Below are 19,907 nucleotides of genomic sequence, written 5' to 3' on the forward strand. Positions count from 1 at the left end.
AACATTTGTTTATGGTCTACGTCCAAAATATCGTAGCGTACAAATTATTCAGCCTGTTATCATATCAAACGTGCACGCGCCAAGCAACATTACAGCATCACCATATAGTCATCACCAAATGACAATATCTTGAATAATGTCTGACAAATGAAAACAAACAAGAGCCCTAAGGGGCACAACCGCTGTTGATTTTTCATGAATGGCAAAAAGTGCAATCTGTCGGTTATATTTCTCAAAATACACTTCCCGCTCAATATAAATTAAATGGTACAATCATGTTTTCATAAGTAGCACAGACGGGGAAATGGCAGGAACAAAAACCTCAGATCAATCTTTTTCCTTGGTCTTATTGATTTGAATGAAATAAAATTGAAATGGATTTGATGTTATATTTGTTCAATTAAGTAAAACTGAATTGGATTTTTAAAATTTTTTTGCAAAATAAAAATTTGATTGAATTTGTAATTCGAGCAATGGCTAATTAGCATTACAAGGTCATCCAAATAAAATAAATAGCAAATAAAAATATTTCCCAAAAACCTCTATCTTAAAATAAAACCCAGCAGTAAAACAATAGACGATACCATAGGTTCAAGTTCTGATTTCTGCGCTAAGCCAACCATAGAGGAGACTTTCCTTTCTGATTGAAACTGATATTTTTGCGTTCAGATTTTCGCAAAAAACCTCCCATATATTTTAACGAGGCCCTTTTTCAAAATTTAGCTCCCTAGGATTTGGAGAATGAATAATGCTTTAATGAATGATTTGTATGAATATATGCTCAGTTGCACAGTCTAAGCACTGGCAACTATATCATCTAAATTCGCTCCATTAGTATAGTAATAGGATGGCCTAAAAATGTTGTGAAAGTATTTCGTGGTTAAAAGAACGCGAATGAAGGTTTTAATTCTACGTTTATAAGTAAAGGATTATGCTTCCTTTTTATTGAATTTTAGGGGGACACGATTTATGAGTCTAATTACAGGGATGATAACAGGGCATCATTAAAAAGGCAGAAAATTTTAAATCTCGTAATAAAGAAAGCTGAGGCGTGAAGTTACTGGCGGCGTCAGGGGTCCTCCCCCAGAAAATTTTGATTTTTCACATTGTCTCATCATTTTTCAGCAGTTTTAAGATTGAAATTTCACTCAGAGAATCAAACAACATCGTCCAATGTTTTACCATTAACACACTGCTAGTTCCAAGACAAGTCCAGATGCTCATCATCTATTCATTTGCATAAGAAAAACACAAGACAAGTCCAGATGCTCATCATCTATTCATTTGCATAAGAAAAACAATGTAGGCGGTGCTACGTTACGGGCCGCAAAAGCTGTTTTTCAGCACTACACGCGAGCACACGCATAAAAACGCTTTTATGGTCATACCAATTTATCCTTAAGATGCCATTATCCCCACCACCCCCTCCCCATTTTTTTAAAGGATTTGCATCGATCTGAGAAATGATAAAAATTGATTGAAAAGGCGGAAATCCGCCGAACGGTGGAATATCATCATCCCTGTAATTAGTAGCTAAAATGGAAAATTTTCACTGGTGGTATGAACAATTCCGCAATAGGTTATTTTATTAATTGGAATGTCAATTCTGGAATAGTTTGTCAGTCGCATGAGTTGCTGCTTACATAGTTGATGATGCTAAATTAGTGTCTTCATGTTTCAACTTTCCATCGAGCGCGAGGCCACGTTTGTCTCTATTATTCAACAGCAGTGGAGTCAAATAGTAGACTTTACAGAAACCTTGAGTGCTCGGCTGTATTGGAAATCCTTCCCTAGAAAAACAAAAACATTCATGGACATGAGATATCAAACAAACAGCCAATCACATTGCCTAATTTACAGATTTTTCAGTGCTTACAATATCATTGCATTCTAATTCATAGATCCTGTCCCATGTGATTAATGTGTGTTGTGATTAATGTATATCATGATATATCTAATTCCATTGAACGTTCTCAGGTTAACACATACTTACTCTTAAGATAAATCTAAACTGATAGAAAACAAGAATACATTGGATGATAAAACTTTGAGCAACTCAGCGATCGTGCTTAAAATTGCAAACTGGTGTACAAATTTTAATTTTAAAACTGAGAATTTATTCATTAAAAAAACATAAATATAAAATACATGACGTTTTGATTCAAATTTTATAATTTGTACATAGTGGGTTTTTATCTTATCATCTGTTCACCACGTTTGAGTGTGGTTATTGTAGTATACAGTGAGTGTTAAGAACGCTTTACGATGCACCAGCAATTGTGTACTGCACCACTTCGCAAACAAGCCTGTTTTGTTATAATACTACCAATTAGGCCTGTGCCTAATCCTATTAAGTAGTCGTTGGAACTACCCGCCTCAGCATAATTGAAGAAACTCACGCCAGTTACGGTACCTTTTCTAAGCCTACAGCGAGGAGTTTGGCCTTTTTAACGAAGTTGAAAAAGATGGACCACAAATTATTTGTTTTGACCTGCGACTTTAAGGTATGATTTAATTGATATGAGTATCAAATCTTAATTAGTTTCTGAAACTCAAGCTGTACGTACTATGGCGTACTTGACTACAACTAAAACTTCAGTGGGATATGGCTTCATTGAGTCACAATGATGGTTTGAACAGATCAACGCTGACACGGTGCCCATTCATAGATAAACTGCATCAATTTTTAGACCAAGAATCACGGAAATCCATCTAGAATTACAGGCTAAATCTATTTGATAGCCAATGACATAAATTTCAATAGGGTTTGACATTTCATCTCACTCAATCCTCACACCAAGTTTTATGGTAATTTATAAACAAGAAACGAAATTCTTAGTATGGACTTACCTAAATTGACATGAGTGTATGTTTAATCAGCATCAAAATTTAACATTGGTGCTGTAGAGATTTAAGAAGAACAAATGAAAAAGAGTGATAACTATTGGATTGAATTCAAATGATGGGAGAAAATTGACTTTTTACGGACAATTACATCGACAATAATGACGGAAAATATCAAGAAAAAATGTCTTTTCTCAAATTATAAATGGAAACGCATGAAGTTTTGGCAGAATTTCAGAGAATCCGTGCTCCAAGTAATCAAAAATGCCTAAGTTGTCCCCCTTGATTGAATACAGAAGTTTTCATGAAAATCTGTCTATTGATACGATCTCCATCACATACAACAGCATGACGATTCATCATGAATATAAATGGTAGCTAGTTCCCCACTCACTCAAATAGATACTCTCCACATTCATGGTGTGAATATTTCTATACACTGTGTACAAAGTTTGTTAGACAATTTATTTTCGTAAATTGAACAATTTCCAAGTTCCCAATTTTACTGCCCTTCTATTAAATTCACTGCTTTTCACGGCCAGCCGCGACGAACCCTGGCAGTTGAATAATTTGCAGTTTCCAGGAAAACTTAAGCGCATGGCCTTGTTAATAACTAGGCCACGAGCTTTTCATATACATGCGCAGATCAATACACCACATAGCAGCGAGTCTGTAACGAGCACTTGTTTGAAGCATAAATATACGTAAAAATGCATGTGTTCTCCTGAGACGAAAAGTAGTTCCAACAACAAATAAATAACTAAATTGATGAATAAGCAACCGATTCCGATGAAATTCAATAGGGTTAGAGCTTTTATTACTGCATTGAATGTTTTAAAGGTTATGAAGAGAAACTTAGCCTCGTTTGGACGTTATTTTGTACCAAAGGAAGAAAGTTTTATGCACCACCATAGTATATACATGAAGATGTCACTTTTTCGTACCGTAGCTATTTTGTAACTCTGTAGCTTATTTGCGCATAGGTTCCAATATTTGCTGTTAGGTGTCGTCTTAAGCACTTTTCCCCACCCTTGCAATTAGTTTTTGTTGCATATTTTTCAATTGCAAAATACCAGGATTTTCACATAATTTTTCCAGATTTTTTCTCGTCAAACTCACTCTGACAAGTACAATAACAAAAGCAGTGGCAATTTACTGATCACTATCTGGAAAATTTGAAATGTGAAATAAGACTTTTTAGATTTTAACAGAGCTTGTATAAATCTAGCTCCAGTTTATGCATAGAATAGATCAAAATATTTTTACCAACACGTTATTGGATTTTTCAAACTTCTTCATAATTTTTCAATTAGACATGTATTTTGAATCTGACCCCTGAAATATATTAAGGCCATTGAATTTTTTTCATGGATGAATGGATGTCTAAGAATTTCTCACAGATAGGAAGAAAGTATTTCGTGATTTCAAAGGTATCGTTGGACTCATACGTGTGATAAGTAATTGTGATGAAGTACTGTCGTCGATCAGACTGTATGGGCCATTTACATTTGGCAACATTAATTTAATGCGGCATAAAATTGAAATCAATCTACAGAACAAAAAAAAATATATATATATCAAAGTTTTCTCTCCTATCATTTATATAAAACTCTTGCACTAAGAATGAAAGATACAGCCAAAACGTTTCCATGGCGATACCTAACGGTGAACTCTGGAAGAAGCAACCAAATTAGCTACAATGTTACAGAATAGCTACCTAGCTTTAAAGATACACCTTTGGGAATATACTACAGTGAAACAATTATCCTACTTCCGATCAATGGTCTTGTTTTTTGCATGAATCGCTTCCCATAGTATATCAAGAATCATCGAAATCAACTATAACAATAAAATGGCAAAATTCCTACATTTCAACATGTTTTTATCTAATAAGGGAAACTAGCAGAAAACACTAATAATCAACTCAAATGGGCCAGTCGCTCAAAAGGTAGGATACAACATGCCTGATGTGTCTGTACATGTATATCTAATTTCATCGAAAACACCAATAACAATCATTATTGATACATATTAATATGTTTTACGTATATAAAATGGGAAACTAGCAGAAACGGGAAACTGGCAGAAACAAGAATAGTCACCTCGAATGGGCTAGTTGCTCAAAAGTTAACCGCTAGTTGCTATACCTTTCAATATAATTCTTTAGTGGATCCATTTAACCATTGGTTAACCATTGGCTCAATTTAGCTTATTTTTGAGCAACCGGCTCCTGATTAATCAATCATTTTCGAGTAAGACATTCTATTTTAGTCACATTCATTGAACATGCTTTGAATTATAATAACATTCAAAATTGGTTATGATATGAACAACAATGTTATGATATGTACATATTTTCAATAGACATAATGAAATCACTCTAAATATAAAAGCTTAACTTAAATCATCATGTAATAAAAGTTAGAAGATTAAGCTAGCATTGCTCGAGAGGATTGGCAGTTCATACACCACAAGGATGGCCAAGGAAAGTCCCAGTATAAGGGCCAGTCAAACCCGCATATGCTAAATTACCAATGAGAGGTATTTGTAGAAATCTGCTCAGTGACTTTTTCATATCTGAGAAATTATGAAAAATCTTTAACAGCTTTCAATCTGGAAATAAGCTTTTTCTAATTGTTAGATTAATAAAGGGGCAGAAAGAAGTTCCATACAGCCTTGTACTGGATCCTCCTCACAAGAGAAATTGCCTCTACCGATTTGGCAACAAAGATGCTAGGATTATACTAAAAGATATGTAAATGACTGGAAAGTAAATCTTTATGTGACTGATCCAAATACATAAGCAAATCACCAGATTATCTTGTGTTGAGATATATTCAATAATTAAGCCTAACAAGTCCTACACCCTATTTAGCCAATTAATTAATTGTCACAATTTGTTGAAAATTATTTGGGTTTCAACATGAATCTCTTATTGGTGTCAGATTTAACACAGGAAATTGACAAACGCCTCACTGAGCCAGAAATTCTTAGCATGTGCGCAGGATTGGCTTGGTTAGGTAGGGGCAGGATCATGATGCTAAGTGTGAAGAATGATATGGTTAAAAAAGAAAAACAAGAACAAACAGACGAGTAAATGAATGATAAAGAGAACTTGCCTGTTGCTGCTACTGATAGTGAGAAAAAAACAGATACAAATACATCAAAACAATATAGCATCATCATATTATAGCACAGATACACAGAGGAAAACTGTTCACACGTCAATTGACATCTAGATCAGATGCCCATTTCATATCGAACATATCCCAGTTTTCTCCTCAAACAATAAACAATAAACAATTTATTTTTATTTTTTAGATATCAGGGTTTCCTTTAAGGATTCTTAAACACATACCAGGAAAATGTTTTGATGAATATCAACTTAGAAATTCAGGTTTAATATATGTCAATTGAGTAAACCCCAAGGTTAAATTCAACAATAACCTCAATTTGGACAATAATCTCCAGTGTCACAGGTCAACGGCAAAGATTTTTCACATACAATTCCATCACAGATTGCCCGAGATTAATACCAGGGGTCCAGGGACACCATGCCCCCTTGGAAGGTGGTTTCAAATACCACAATCTAACAATTTCAAATGCCCCCAGGTGATCATAAAAAAACCAATGACCTTGAAACTCGCCAAAATCATAGAGCATGCCACGAGCTATAAGCAATTGACTGTGATAAAAAAAATATACCTAGGTACCAATAAGATATGGAAATACTAAACCATTCTACTATTGAACGCCCCTGGTGACCATATGTAAAACCTAATGACCTTGAAACTCACCACAATCATAGAAAATGTCATGAGCTACAACTTTGCAATTGATTGTGGTAACAAAATATGCATAGGTACCAATATGATGTAGAAATATGTAGTTATTATATTATTCAATGCCCCTGCCGGCCATATGCAAAAACCAATCACCTTGAAACTCACCACAATCATGAACATGTTATGAGCCACAAATTTGCAATTAATGGTGGTAACAAAATTTGTTTAGGTACTAACATAATGTGGAAATACTAAGTAATTCTATCATTCAACGCCCCCTGGTGATAATATGCCAAAATCAATGACATTGAAACTCACAACAATAATAAAACATGTCATGAGCTAAAACTTTGCAATTGATTGTGGTTACAAAATCTGCTTAGGTACCAATATAAATAGACAAATTATATATCATTCGATATTTAACTTCCCCTAGTGGCAAGAACAAAGAATTAGGTGATTCCAATTCCATGTGAGGAGATGTATCTCATGACAGTGCTAATAACAGCCTATCAGTCAAAACCTCTTGATATTTTCCTAAAAAAAAAAACGTTTTACCACCTATAGATGAATACTGATGACACTAAGATGACCGCCAATTGCTGATCAAAAATACCTGTCTGATGTATTAAAAATCCCTTTCCATAGAATACCCATCACAAATTTAAATGAAAAATAGCAATCCATTAAGAAGCTACAGGACTCAAAATTCGGACCAAAATTGACATTTTCGGGCAAAAAACAGGTCACAGGACAGCCATCTTGTGTACAATCGCCCAAATTTTTCACATGCTAATGGGCCCTAGGGGGATGCAATTATATACAAAAGATTTAGGAAATTGATCCAAGCGTCTTCAGAATTTCCCTCGAAAAATGTTTGAAAAGTGCTGATTTCGGCGAACAACAATGGCTGCCAGGCGGCCATCTTGATTCTGACCAGTTTTAGGGCTGAGGTGTGTCTAGGATAGATTACGTGTGCAAACCAAATATCAAGGCATTACATTGAAGCTTCTTAAAACTTCCCAAAATAACTGGATTCCGTCTATGGACGGACAACGGACGAAAAGTGAACGCAATACGGGATATCGACAAATTCAAGTTCTGGAATTTCTGGTTTGATGGCGCTAGTCAGAACCGGAAATTGGACCCTAAATCCACCATGTTTTAGTTCATTTGCAATAAAGATCTCTCGCTTCAGGTTTTTGATGAGCGTTTTTTTACTTACTATGTATCGTCATGATAAATCCTTCCAATGTGATATTTTACCGTTATGTTGGATTCGATAAAACCTCACTACAAAGGCTAGAAATCACTATAAATGTCCTAAAATCATCGAAAACATTTTGTGACAGCTGACGATGTAAAGACTGGTTGCCAGGTATCACATGGTGGCAGCACATGACGACCCAATTTTTGATTGTCGGTTCGAGTCCTGATACTTTTCATATTTTTATTATGGATCTACGATTGCATTCCTTCAAAAATCAATTTTATTTCTTAATATTATTTCGTATTTATCAGTGTAGTCAGCAATAAATTCACCTTAGAGTCTTGAAGTGAACAACGAAGTGATGACACCCGGCACCAGTCTTTACTTTCGTTTGCTGCTTCGAACGTCATCGCTAAATTTGTGATTATTGGTAATTTTTTGACATTTTAAGCAATCTTTAGCGTTTGAAGTTTTCTTTTATCGAACCCAATACATTGCCAGGATATCATACTTAAAGGATTACGTGTGACGATGTATAGTAAGTAAAATATCTCTAACTAAAAGCTTGATCCGCGAGATTTTTATTGCAAATGAACTAGAAAATGCCAGATTTAGGTTACAATTTCCGGTTCTGACTAGCGCCATCAAACGAGAAATTCCAGAACTTGAATTTGTCGATATCCAGTATTGCCTGCTGGGACTAAAGTCCCAAGTGGGCTAAAAATGGCACAATTAAAAAGCCAGAAGACATTGATCTGAAGATAATAATTCAAACAAATATTTCAACAACTGTATCTAAAAAATTTACTTATTTGAAATGTTCTAATTCAAAATAATACAAGTGTCATGCAATTTCACCACACTTTAAGGGATATTTTTTTGAAACAACAAAATACAACACTAAAATTATTTTGATTGATACATATATCACAGAAAGGAAAAAAATGACTTAAAAGGTGGAAATTATGGCCCACTTGATAAATGAATAAAAATATGATGAAGGACCCAAACCTTTATGGCAAAGCTTTCCGAGTTGGACTTTGTAAGGGTAAAAGGTTTCAATCAAGAAAGTGGACTCAGCTGCACAGAGTGCACTGAGTGCATTTCTCTTTCTAAAGCAAGTAAAGCAAGTCTCAGTTCAAAGATATCAAACTTAAATGAGAGAATTTGATTGAGGTCTACAGATACTTTCAATTTGTTAGCACCATAATGAATCTATGTCTACCAAAAAATTCTCAGCTTAGAATATGTAACACAGCCTCCAAGCTCAGTGGTTTGTTTATAAAAGCATGCCCAGTCTTCTTTTTAGAATTAGTTTGTTTCTGATCTTAAAAAGTTATTGTTTTCAAATTTGCTCATGCAGGTAGTGGGCTTTTGTATCACGTATCCAGAATCCATTAGTAACTAAACCAATTTCTTAGTGATACTAGATTAGACCTGGATTAAATGAATATCTGGAATAAACCAATTTTGGCTAAGCAGGTTTGGCTGTACATAGACAGCAGATAGGCTACTTGTTTGCTAGATTAAACATGAACGTTAAGATCAAAATCTAGGGCCTTAATTTGAGATGGCCCAAATAATTGCTGAATAACAGAACAGATAACAGAATAGATGACAAAATTCAATCTGTCTGAAGGGAATTTATTTTTGTGAAACTGAGTCCTGGGTAGTTGATCTGGAAAAGTGATCTGAAGTGGCAGATAGAGGGAACCCATCAAATAAACTTACTCGCTTTCCAGTTCGGCAACAGTGCACTTGTATTGAGCAGTAGAAAACAAACAAATATCGGCGAATTGTCGAACTGTGAAATAATGAAGGATGAACGAAAACTAAACATAAAAAGCTTTTTGATGGGAAAAAAACATCAACATTGATTAAACAATTGTCTAACATACTCAATCTGCTGTACCTGCCAGTGGCATTTTTCGATACATGAGGTGAAATTGTGCGAAAACCAGTATATATGGTATAACGAAACTCCCTAGAGCTATGTCTATTGAGTTGGATCAGGTTTTGAGTAGGTGACGAGTTAAAATCAGTATATGTTTGATTATCTAAATCTAGAGTCAAATCCACAGACACAAAAGTGAAACAAGGAACTGGACAAGCCAGTCAATGTTGGGGGTTTAAGATTTCAAAATGCTCTCTAAATTGGGGCATTTAACGCTTTAGTTGTGTGATCAGCTTGGACTGGCTTTAAAGGCCTTAAATTAGAATCGCTATAGGCTAATCTGGTCTAAACAACTTGACAGAAAGCTATGACAAAATAATGTCCTACAGCACACTAATGGCATCTGGTGGACGACTTGCTAGTAATATCACCAAACCAAAGGTAGATCATTGAACCTTACAACATCCCCCTTATAGACACAGCCCAGCATAACACCAAATTTTTTAACTAAAATTCAAAATTGAATTTCCAAAGTGTTGACCATTTTATTACAAAGTTTTCATAATCCCATTAAAACCTTTTTGTCGTTCAATTTCACTTTCAAGGCAAAGCAGATTTTTTTCATAGCTAAAAAAGAGATTTGAAAAACAGAGCTAAAAGAGAGTTGACAGGCGAAAAACATACATATTTCTAAACAACAGCAGTGAGAAAAATCAATGAATGAATACATAATTGACATTGAGATAATAAAAATCATCAAACTCTGTGAAGCGTGATGTACCAGATGTGTGATGTCAGCCCTGGCAGGATAGTTAAAATATCTGTTGAAAGGATCTGTGATGCGCAAGTAAAAAGTAAGACATTTTTCATTGAATTTTGATTGAAGCAACTATACCAAAGGCTGCAAATATTGATGTCAGAACATTTTTAAAAAATGCATCCAAGAAGATGCAATCTTTAAGAGGATGATATTTAAATCTTCCCCTGCCATGGTCGAACTAAAAGTGGAATGAATGTGAAGAAACTATCATATCTAAAATTACAGAAATCATCACAGCTGCCAAGGCATAACAAGCAACAACCAGAACCCTGTTACACAGATGTGAGTTAAAACTTGACCCTCTAGGTAAGGTTATCGAAAATAAAATAATTTCAACTTTCTAAACTCAAAACCATAGCATACTCGTCACACAAGTTATAAAGAATTCTTTGGAATTAAAACAATTGGAAATGAATTAAATTTGCGTCAAACTTAACTCACATGTAATGCTAGGGCCAGAACAACAGTTTACACGTCTGGTACATCAATACTACGTAAAATTAAATACTGAAAATAAAAACCAATAAAAATAATATTGACAAAAACGCAACATATACAAATAATGGGATAATCCTGGTAGGTGGCACCACTTACTCCGTCTCCAGTTCGGCAACTGTACATTTATAGTTAGCTTTACTGAACAGCATAATGTCAGCGATTTGAACAACTGCAGCGATGAGGAAGGAAAAAGAGAAGCAAGTATTAATGAATGTTTATTATCATTGAGCATAAATATAATGCATGAGCTCAGTGTATAAAGCACACATGAGCAAGCAATGTTCAAGTTCATACCCAAATTAACCTATTCACATAACCCCTCATCTTGTGTATGCGGTTGGTTTGACGTTGGACTTATCAGATGTGGCCCAATGGGATGTGGAATGAATTGTGGGGCTAATGAGTTATGGGCCTATTGAGAGGATATAGGAACAGTGTAAATAAGTAGTTGCTTACATATGTTGGCAATATAGCAGTAAAATGATTTGCCACATGCACCAGAGTTTGCTATGCTCGGTTCACGCACACAACTTTTTGAAGTGAAGTTGATGAGTTGACTCAACTTCCTGATTACTGTACTATTGACCCAAGTAGAAAATAAACATAGTTGTATCAAAATGCACGCTCATGCACACAGCAATAAACCAGGTGAGTGAAGAAACAGATCAAGTATCTGCAATAAGTACAGAAGATTTTGTATCAATAAAAAGTTCAAAACATGCCATTTTTACCAGAACAATACAGTTCCTTTTCATATTATCATACACATATCATAAAAATTTCATGAATTTATCGCAACGGTTTGGCGAGTCATCGTATATACGGGAAGTTCCTGCGTCAAAGGTAGATGGTGTCGGCCATCTTGAATTGGAGAAGTCCCCAAAACAATAAGGTTTCACATCATACTATCATACATATCTCATATAAATTTCATGAAATGTTCTCAAACGATTTTTGGCACGTACATTGGTAGTTCACATATCAAAAATAGGTCATAATTCGGCCATCTTGAATCATAGATTCCCCAAAAGGGTTCCCCACCATACAATTATGCACAAACCATAAAAATTTCACGAAATTGTCTCAAACGATTTTTGAGTTATCGTGTACACAGGAGGCTCCCGTGTCAAAAGTAGGACAGTGACAGACTTGAGCGCTCACTTCAAATCCAAGTAAGTTTGTATCCAAGTAATTTTATATCAAATGTATTGTTTCATTTTGAACACAGGGATGACGCTCCATATGAAGTTAAAACAGTAAAATTATTCTTAAATGAGACAAATTTCCTGTGCACCACGCAGATTGGTCATATTGTTTTCAATGTAGAAAAAAGTGATAAAATATTTTTGCCCTAAAATTCTGCTTAAAAATGTCTACCTACCTATCGACTCACCGTGAGTCAGCATTTCAGCAAACAGACAATTAATTTGGGGTAGCCTAATATTTGATAGAAGTTTGCTTGAATAATGATATACCCTGTATAATTGTTTAATAAATTGCCCATGGGCAAAAGTGTGGTTTACCTTGAAAGCTAGAGGTCATTTGGAATAAGGGCATTGCTTGAAAAATCTTTTTAATTCGTGACTTCAAAGTTCCATAAGTTTATATTGTATTTTATCTTTCTTGAAGAATTATTTTGTAGTCAAATAAGACCAAAGATATACATTTGTTTCAGGTCCACGTCCAAAATTTTGTAGGGTACAGGTAGGCACGGCAGGGAAACTATATTTTATTTTCAAAAAAATATGTTTCACAATATGAGAAAATATTCAAATAAGGCCATCCCAAAATAATTGTCTGTTTGCCGTAACACCGACTCAACTTTGCAGGATGAGTCGGTAGGTAGGTAGAAATTTTTTTTTTGCAAAATTTTTGGGCAAAAAAAACAAATTTTTCACCTTTGGGCTTTTTTACATGGAAACAATATCGCAAAAAAATCATATCCATTGTGCACGGGAAATTTGTCTACTAGCATAGATTTCAAGAATTATTCTAAAATTATAACTTCGTCTAGAACGTCATCTCTGTGTTAAAAATGAAACAGTACATTGAATATATGCGCGCTTTTACGTTACCAGCTTTAATATAGTCGCTATTAAAATGAGTGGCAGCTTATTGGAACACTGCCAGTTTCCCGGAAAACTTAAACTAGGCCACATGTTAAGGCATGTTTTCACATGATCCACACTTGAATTCAAACATACGTAGCTCGTACGTCGGCAGTGGGTCGGTCGGCCGTTTTTATCAAAAATTCAAAGTTTTCACTCAGTACCTTTGAAGTCAGGTCGGTTGGGTTACGGCAAACAGACCATTGGCGGATGTGTGAAATAATTACATCCTCACCAGCAATGAGCATTTGAAATACGCATGTATACGGCACCTAATCCAATGAAACGTACGCCGTTCTATGGCTTTCCCATAATTATTTTAGTAGCGCCGGAATTTCCCATATATCCCAAAAACAGCCAATCCAATTCGCTTGTAGAGACGACGCTCCCCAATCGAGGTCATTGCAATTTTATACGCGAGAGCCGAGAATTTTCCACGCCAAAACAGTTTTCGTAGAATTTTAACTCAGTTGACCATGTCATCGACGGAGGTTCGCCATGTCTTCAATCGCATCGATTATACATCGTTTAAGCCGAGAACCAATGAAACAAATGCTCACATAAAAAAACGTACTGCGATTTTACATGAATTAGCTCAATGCCAACATCAGATCGCTGACAAAGGTAAACCAAAAAAGGAATGACGTAGAAATATCTTCTCTCCATTGTGTAATTGTAACAAAACGTGACTATTATCATAGATGCTTGAACGATGGTAGAAGTTGGAGCTGATTTACTTGTATTTTCACATATTTCATAGGTGTTGGCACGTCCATATTTTTTAAGGTCAAACTTTTAATAATTCATTTTACTCGTAGGAATAACTCATATAACTTGTATATGACCAACTTTCACTAGGATTCAAACATATGTGACTGGTGCTGGCAAAATCAGTCGGAAGTCGCATTCATTCACTAAGCGTTATAGGCTATTTACTGCAGTCAGTGTTGAAAATATCGAATTTCAGTTTTCACTATTAGGCTATACTTTAAAAAGTTTAACTTTAAATGCTTCAAACATCGTTTTTAATTGGGGGTATTGAATCAATCATAATCAACATAGTCTCTAAAACAATCGAAATTAGCGGTCTATTTCACCTAAAATATTTTTACAATCAGTAGTCTGAATGGCACAAACCGGCTATTGATCGACAGCTCAGAAGTAGTGCTAAATGAAAATCAGCGTAAGAATATCGAAATACGTCATTAAAAGCCAATGAGAGGGCTTGAAAGATCTGTAAACAATTCCCTTTGTTGAACGCAAGCCGAGCGTGTGATGTAAGCTGATCGCTGGTTGGCTTATCAACGCATCGCGCATTGCACACTGGGCAAAAAAACATGGCTGCCGTCGTAAACAAACGCAACAGTTAATTTCATTCTACTTGTTTTGAAAAGATTTCTCCTTTATTCTTGTTTAAATTCGTTGATAATAATGTCACTATCGAAGGAAAAACGTGTCGCGGATTCGTTGAACAGTCTGAGATCGTGCAATTTGGAGTCACCGGCAATCGAAAGGCAGTGGTTGACACTTTTGGAGGATTATTTTGTTAATGATGTCGATGATGAGTGTGTTTCCTCTTCGTCAGAAGGATCTTCAGATGAAGAAAGTGACACTGAAAACGATGTAAATAGATCTGTTTATAACTCCGTACCTGTTAATAACACTATTGTTTCACCGAATTCTAATGTCCTGTCAAAATCGTCATGTTCTGCGGCTACGCCAGGTCCAACATTGACGGCTCGACGAGTAAATAATGATACTGTTGGTGACCACTATCCAGCTACAAATCAGAGGATAGTTAGTGACAACGAAGACTCTTCTGCTGAAGATGATACTGCGGACGTCGTGGATGGTGTTCCTGAGATTCTCCGTGATGTGCCGGCTACTGCGAATAATCCTCGAGAAGAACTAACCAGAATTGAAAATTTCTCGTGTGTGTCCAGCTCATCGAAAAATAGCTGTAAACTAAATGATGGAAAGCCTTGTTTTTCATCCTTCGATAAAGATGAAATCTTTGATCTCAGAATGTCAATGAGTGCGTTAACTGCATTTGAGAAGGACTTAATGATTCTGGGCAAGTTGGGATCATTTATGCGTAATGACTCGTTGACTGCATGTTCAAAACGAAAGACGCAGAAAGAATGAAAACAGCAGAGAACATGGTATTTCGTCCTCGGTCATCGATGTTGTCGTGAAACCTTCAAATTTGTTCACTGGTAAGTAGGCCTAATTTTTTAATTCTTTTTAATAAGAATAAAACCACTTATTTTTACAACATGTACAACAAACCATGTCAATGATGGATGTAGGCCCTATATGCACGCGCTGTTTCCTTGACGTCTGAACTCGATAACAGTAGGTAGCTTTGAATGAAGAACGTGAGATAGGCCCAATGACAATATTCAAATGTACGGCTTTTGTTTTCAGGGACTTAAGTTTTTGGTTAAATATTTACTGGTTATTAATTATAACCCCTTTCTTTTCAGCATGAGCCAAGACAAACTTACAGCCTTGATCAAGCATTATAAAGAGCATGGTATGACGCCACGTTACAAAAAGTCTGGTGGGCGCCGGGAGAACAACAAGCACATTATCACATACGATGATACGTCTCGCGTTGTGACATTTTTGATGAACTTCGCAGAAATGCATTCGATGGTCCTGCCTGGTAGAGTGCCTGGTTATAAGCGTTTCAACATTAAGTTGCTACCCTCCAGCATGACAAAAGCAAGCATTTGGAGGAACTATAAACAAGCTATGATTTCGACAGGTAAGCTTTCATAGATTATCACAGGCATCCAATTAATTTTTAATCTTTTTCAAAAAACTACACGTCAAGCGAAATTCTGTACTTAAGTCGGGTTTCAATGCCAACACAAACTAATTTAATGTACCCGACGTGCTATGGAAGTTGGATCAAATTGCCAACTGTTATAGGCGTTGTGTAAAATGAAGCAATCAAATTCATAACGTTTATCCCATTTCAGACTTTAGGCATCAAGATTTAGTTATGTGACGGACTAACTGCACTGAGTTCTGTATCAGGAAATTGATAGGTTTCAATGTTTATTTTTCAGAGAATCGAGCAGTCAGCCTTCATTCCTTCAGAAGATTGTGGCGTACATTAGTTCCGTTTATTGTTATGAACCGCCCAATGACAGACTTATGCTGGGTGTGCCAACAGAATAACTCCACTATATACCGTAGTGTGAACATCCCAGAGGAATTAAAATCTGAAAATCTGAAAAAACAGGAGGCGCATTTAGTAAAAGTTACGCTCGAGCGTAGTCTGTACCAGAAAATGGTTTCAAACTGTAAGACGGTTGTCAAAGGCCTTGGCCTTAAGAATTTGGAGAACAGTCCTCCAGCATCACGCGATGTTAAAATGCATTATAGTTTTGACTTCGCGCAACAGGTTCATTACCCGAATGACCCTTACCTACCCGGACCCATGTATTTTGTTAGAGGTACGAATAGCTCATAGAGAGCCTCATCAGGAGTTACGTGTAACAACCAAATCTAGGATGAGAACTTTAGTAGATACAACGAGCGACACGTCGATTCTTTTTAGAGATTAGATTTCATGCTATTAAACGAGTATTTAGGAGAATATATTGGTCAAAAACATGTAAGTTTAACCAGTTAATTTGTATTCTATTGTATTTGATAATGAATGTTTTAAATAGGAAATTAATCAAAGATCAGTGTGCAAATTTATTTAAGATCAGAGTTTAAATTCTATATGTTATTAATTTCAGATCAGCATTTCATCATTTCATGTTCGTTATGTCTCGATATTAAAATCCAATATAAATATAAATCCTAAAGAAAGGTCTTCTTCACATTAATGGAGCCAACTACATATTTCCTGACACCACGTAAGTGTGGGCTATTTGGAATTGTGTGAAGGGTTACCACAGTAGGTGAATTATTTGATTGACGAGATTGTTTGCGTATCTAAGGGATCAAACAGCGTCATAAGCTACTTGGACCATTTTTTCGATAACCACGGTTTAGGGGAAATGGATGTCGAACTGCACTGTGACGACTGTAGTGGCCAGAATAAGAACAATTTCAAGAAATATCACCATTTTAGGTAGGTATCTGTACACGAAGTCCTAATGAAAAATCAAATTTGACACAGGGTTGCGGGTTCAAATTCTAATAGCAAGAGAGTATCATATCGGTATCTGCTTTGGATGGCAATCGGTGGTTAAATAATAATAATAATTATGATTATTATAGATGACAGAATTTTGAGAAAAATAGATCACTGCCCTATACCTGTTTTGTATAGTGATAATGTTTTTGCAGCCTAGAAGAATACAACTTTTGATTAACGGACTATTATTCAAAATATTTACTTTCTTATATTTTCAGATTTGACAGTAATCATCCAGGAAAGGTGTTTAGAAAGTTGTATGCGGATTCAGCGGAAGAAGTATTCACCCTTGCTATCGATCCGAATGTGATACCGCACAACACAAAACCGGACATTATTCCTCCACCTGGATTATCGGCAGAAAGACAGTTGTACCTGTACCAAAAAATCCGGGAATTCTGCAGTGTTGAAACTAGAGACATAGCTTGTCCGTTACCGCAGGCTTTACCAGCTGCACCACAAGACTTACCTGTACCTGTAGTTGTTCCTTCCACTAGTGACTTGCCGGTACCATCAGATTCTGACAGTGATGCTGACTTTGCTCCTCCACCAGCGAAACGCGGGCGTGGTCGAGGTCGTGGACGAGGTCGTGGTAATAATCAGTAGATCAATACTAAATACCTTTTGATTGTGAATCAAATAGGATTATCTTGCAGCAATCGGGGGCAGAAATCTATATAGTCCATTTTCTGGATTTGTGAAATCAGTGTTTCGAAGTGAATTAAACTTGATAGTAATCAGCCGTTTTCACTGTCAAGTTCCATATGTAGCTCCAGAGATACACTTTATACAGGCATATGTGATAATTGTATTCTAATTGGTTGATCTGTGCAGTTTCGCTGTTGTTAGTGATGAAATAATAATTGAGTTGAATATTATGAAGATAAAAATTTTCATTTATTGCCGATTTTATCTAGTTCCTGGATGGACTGCTGCTCTCATTTTAAATTCAAAATACTTTCTTATAATAAGTGTTATATGCTCTAGAATCATAAACAATGACTTATTTATTTGGTATAGTGCAATAATAAGTCACATTACTCAGAAAAATTCAATTAACTGTGAAATCTAATTTTTCCGAAAATATTTTTTTCTTCAAATTTAGTCATTTTCTATCATCCTAAAAAAAGTACCAATCCAGGAACTATATTTTTGCTTGAAAAACAAAGGGGATGATGTCTCGTACCCCTGGTAAAAATTTGGGGTCGATATCTCTATTCTAAGATACTGGTTGCTATGGTGGATTGATATTTCTAAGTACCGAGACTTTAACCCTCGATTTCTCAGAATCCTTTTCCGCTGACTTAGTCTTCAAAATTTAATAACTCAGTGAGTTTTCGAGATATCAACATAATTTTTTTTGCATTGAATTCCACACAATTGTGGCTTTCAGAATATGTATAGTACTCAATTTTGATAAGGTGACACAAGTGACTGATTTTGCCAGCACCGGTCACATATGACAATGGATTGATATAAGACCAGTACATAGGACAAGTACATGAAAAATAACTCTGATATCTAACTGAATATTTATCAACTACATATTTTTGAACTATAAAAATTAATCAATCTAATTCTCATTAATTCTAGTTCTTATCACCCTTCATAGGTACGTACTATTTGCATTATATCCTCGGCTTATTTGACATTATATCAAATGGATTTATACATACATGTTTAATCAACCCGCATGATGGTAATTTTCCTCCCAATGAATCTAATCACCAATGATGATGCTTGGACCACACCCTGATAAATAGCTAATGAACATCTAAAACCCTCAACAAGCCTGATTGATTGAAAATGGTCGGTTCTAAGGAAATAGATTGAGCCACTTTCCTAGGAATAGATATATTATGTGGATAAATGAGTTCAGTCAGATTTTCATGATAGATAAGATGACTTGACACCAATGTCGATCTAAAATAACGAACAATTTCAGCATGTCTTCCAAAATCGATACAGTTAACCAGTTTTCATTAATCAGAAATTACCCTGTGAGGAATTGATAAAAAACAAATCACTAAGATATCAGTCCCCACTTTGTTGTGATGGTCACACCCTTTATGGATACTATTGTTATGTCTTTACAATAACTTAAAGGTCAGGGATGTACACCGCACCCAGATGTACTGAGCCATGTATAGTCACGTCTGACCCACCATCACCTAGTTGAAAACAAACATAATTGTCACTCATTCTTATTGTTATATTTCAATCATTCCTAAATGCATTAAGAAATATTTCTAGAATGAACTTTTAAGACGAATATAGTTTCCCGTTGTCAAATATTGGCAACGTAAGCTTAGAATATTGCAAGAGATATAGGCACCCTGACAAGCTACATACCCTTAAATCTCAAACTGAAACTAAAGATCCCTGTGTTGTAGAGGAAACAATAAACAATAATCAATTTGTGATGGGCCTTTAATAGTGGTACATTAAGGGGTGATATATCTGTAAGTGATTGTGAAAGTGGAACTCATAGATGATTTAATTATCAAGAACAATTCTTCAATGAATGTAACTGAATCGATGTCGTAATTGATTGAAGACCGATCGAGGCAACGTTGGTAGTCAGTG

The 19,907-nt window shown here is 35.6% G+C and overlaps 2 protein-coding genes across 4 annotated transcripts in view; one reads left to right on the forward strand and one right to left on the reverse strand.

Annotated features, from left to right (window-relative positions):
• The window catches only part of LOC141911397 (arrestin red cell-like), a 113,278-nt gene that overhangs the window by 21,910 nt on the left and 71,461 nt on the right, over window positions 1-19,907 (reverse strand). Inside the window, exons 9-11 of one of the 3 annotated variants that reach the window (XM_074802404.1) lie at window positions 9,571-9,643; window positions 5,964-5,975; window positions 1,644-1,790 (exon numbers count right to left, since the gene is read on the reverse strand). In XM_074802404.1, the coding sequence (XP_074658505.1) occupies window positions 1,644-1,790; window positions 5,964-5,975; window positions 9,571-9,643 (232 nt within the window). Of the gene's footprint in view, window positions 1-1,643; window positions 1,791-5,963; window positions 5,976-9,570; window positions 9,644-11,147; window positions 11,221-19,907 lie in introns of all 3 variants that reach the window. The other 2 variants (XM_074802406.1, XM_074802407.1) reach the window with 2 other exon arrangements.
• LOC141911153 (uncharacterized) lies at window positions 17,007-17,927 on the forward strand. Its single transcript, XM_074802126.1, is given in 3 exon segments — window positions 17,007-17,062; window positions 17,064-17,255; window positions 17,540-17,927. Coding segments are annotated over 3 exon segments (636 nt in total).

Source organism: Tubulanus polymorphus, chromosome 9, assembly GCF_964204645.1.
Source record: "Tubulanus polymorphus chromosome 9, tnTubPoly1.2, whole genome shotgun sequence".
Taxonomy (NCBI): domain Eukaryota; kingdom Metazoa; phylum Nemertea; class Palaeonemertea; order Tubulaniformes; family Tubulanidae; genus Tubulanus; species Tubulanus polymorphus.